This window comes from Tetrahymena thermophila (assembly GCF_000189635.1).
Source record: "Tetrahymena thermophila SB210 genomic scaffold scf_8255080, whole genome shotgun sequence".
Classification (NCBI taxonomy): Eukaryota; Ciliophora; class Oligohymenophorea; order Hymenostomatida; family Tetrahymenidae; genus Tetrahymena; species Tetrahymena thermophila.
In genome coordinates this window covers 1-1,152 of record NW_002476729.1, presented here as the reverse complement: position 1 = coordinate 1,152, position 1,152 = coordinate 1, and the positions used below count along the sequence as shown (strand labels likewise).

The 1,152-nt window shown below is 22.7% G+C and overlaps 1 protein-coding gene across 1 annotated transcript; it reads left to right on the top strand. All coding sequences in view use genetic code 6, as the record gives it.

The window, feature by feature from the left end:
• Positions 1-332: 332 nt before the first annotated feature.
• Positions 333-772, top strand: TTHERM_002653444 (DNA topoisomerase; the record flags this gene model as incomplete). The annotated part of the gene is made up of 2 exons (XM_012795200.1): positions 333-422; positions 683-772. Coding segments are annotated over 2 exons (180 nt in total), but the record flags the coding sequence as incomplete, so codon positions are not given.
• Positions 773-1,152: the final 380 nt, after the last annotated feature.

Here is a 1,152-nt window from a genome sequence, read left to right as displayed (position 1 = left end):
GCAAAGGGTGCATCAGGCATAAATTCAGCTTTAGCAAATTGCATTAATCTCTCAAATTTGACACTTAAACTTGGGTAAAAACAGTTTATTTGTTTTGGATTGCTATATTTTTAAATATAAAAACTAATTTAAAACAATTAAGCTATTTTTTCTTTTTCTTTTTATTGTGCTTGCTTTTTTTTTGTACTTTCTTTATTAATTTAACTCATCATTTTATTTTCAACTTTTGACTTTATTACTAATTAATTAATCTTATTATTTCATACTTTTTCTTCATTTTTTCCTTCTAATTAAATATTTAATGATATATTTTTTCTTCAATATTTAAAAAGTGACAATATAATTGGTGATGAAGGTGCATCAGGCTTAGGTTCTGCTTTAGCAAATTGTATTAATCTCTCAAATTTGACACTTGAACTTGAGTAAAAATAGTTTATTTGTTTTGGATTGCTATATTTTTAATTATAAAAACTAATTTAAAACAATAAAGCTTTTTTTTTGTTTTTCTTTTTATTGTGCTTGCTTTTTAGTTCTTTCTTTCTTAGTTAATTTAACTCATCATTTTATTTTCAACTTTTGACTTTATTATTAATTAATTAATCTTATTATTTCATACTTTTTCTTCATTTTTTTCTTCTAATTAACTATTTAATGGTATATTTTTTCTTCAATATTTAAAAAGTGAAAATTAAATTGGTGCGATGGGTGCATCAGGCTTAGGTTCTGCTTTAGCAAATTGCATTAATCTCTCAAATTTGACACTTAACCTTTAGTAAAAACAGTTTATTTGTTTTGGATTGCTATATTTTTAAATATAAAAACTAATTTAAAACAATAAAGCTATTTTTTCTTTTTCTTTTTATTGTGCTTGCTTTTTTTTTGTAATTTGTTTGTTAATTTAGCTCATCATTTTATTTTCAAGTTTTGCTTTTATTATTAATTAATTAATCTTATTATTTCATATTTTTTCTTCATTTTTTCCTTCTAATTAACCATTTCATGATATATTTTTTCTTCAATATTTAAAAAGTTGGAATAAAATTGGTGATGAAGGTGCATCAGGCTTAGGTTCTGCTTTAGCAAATTGCATTAATCTCTCAAATTTGACACTTAACCTTGGGTAAAAACAGTTTATTTGTTTTGGATTGCGAT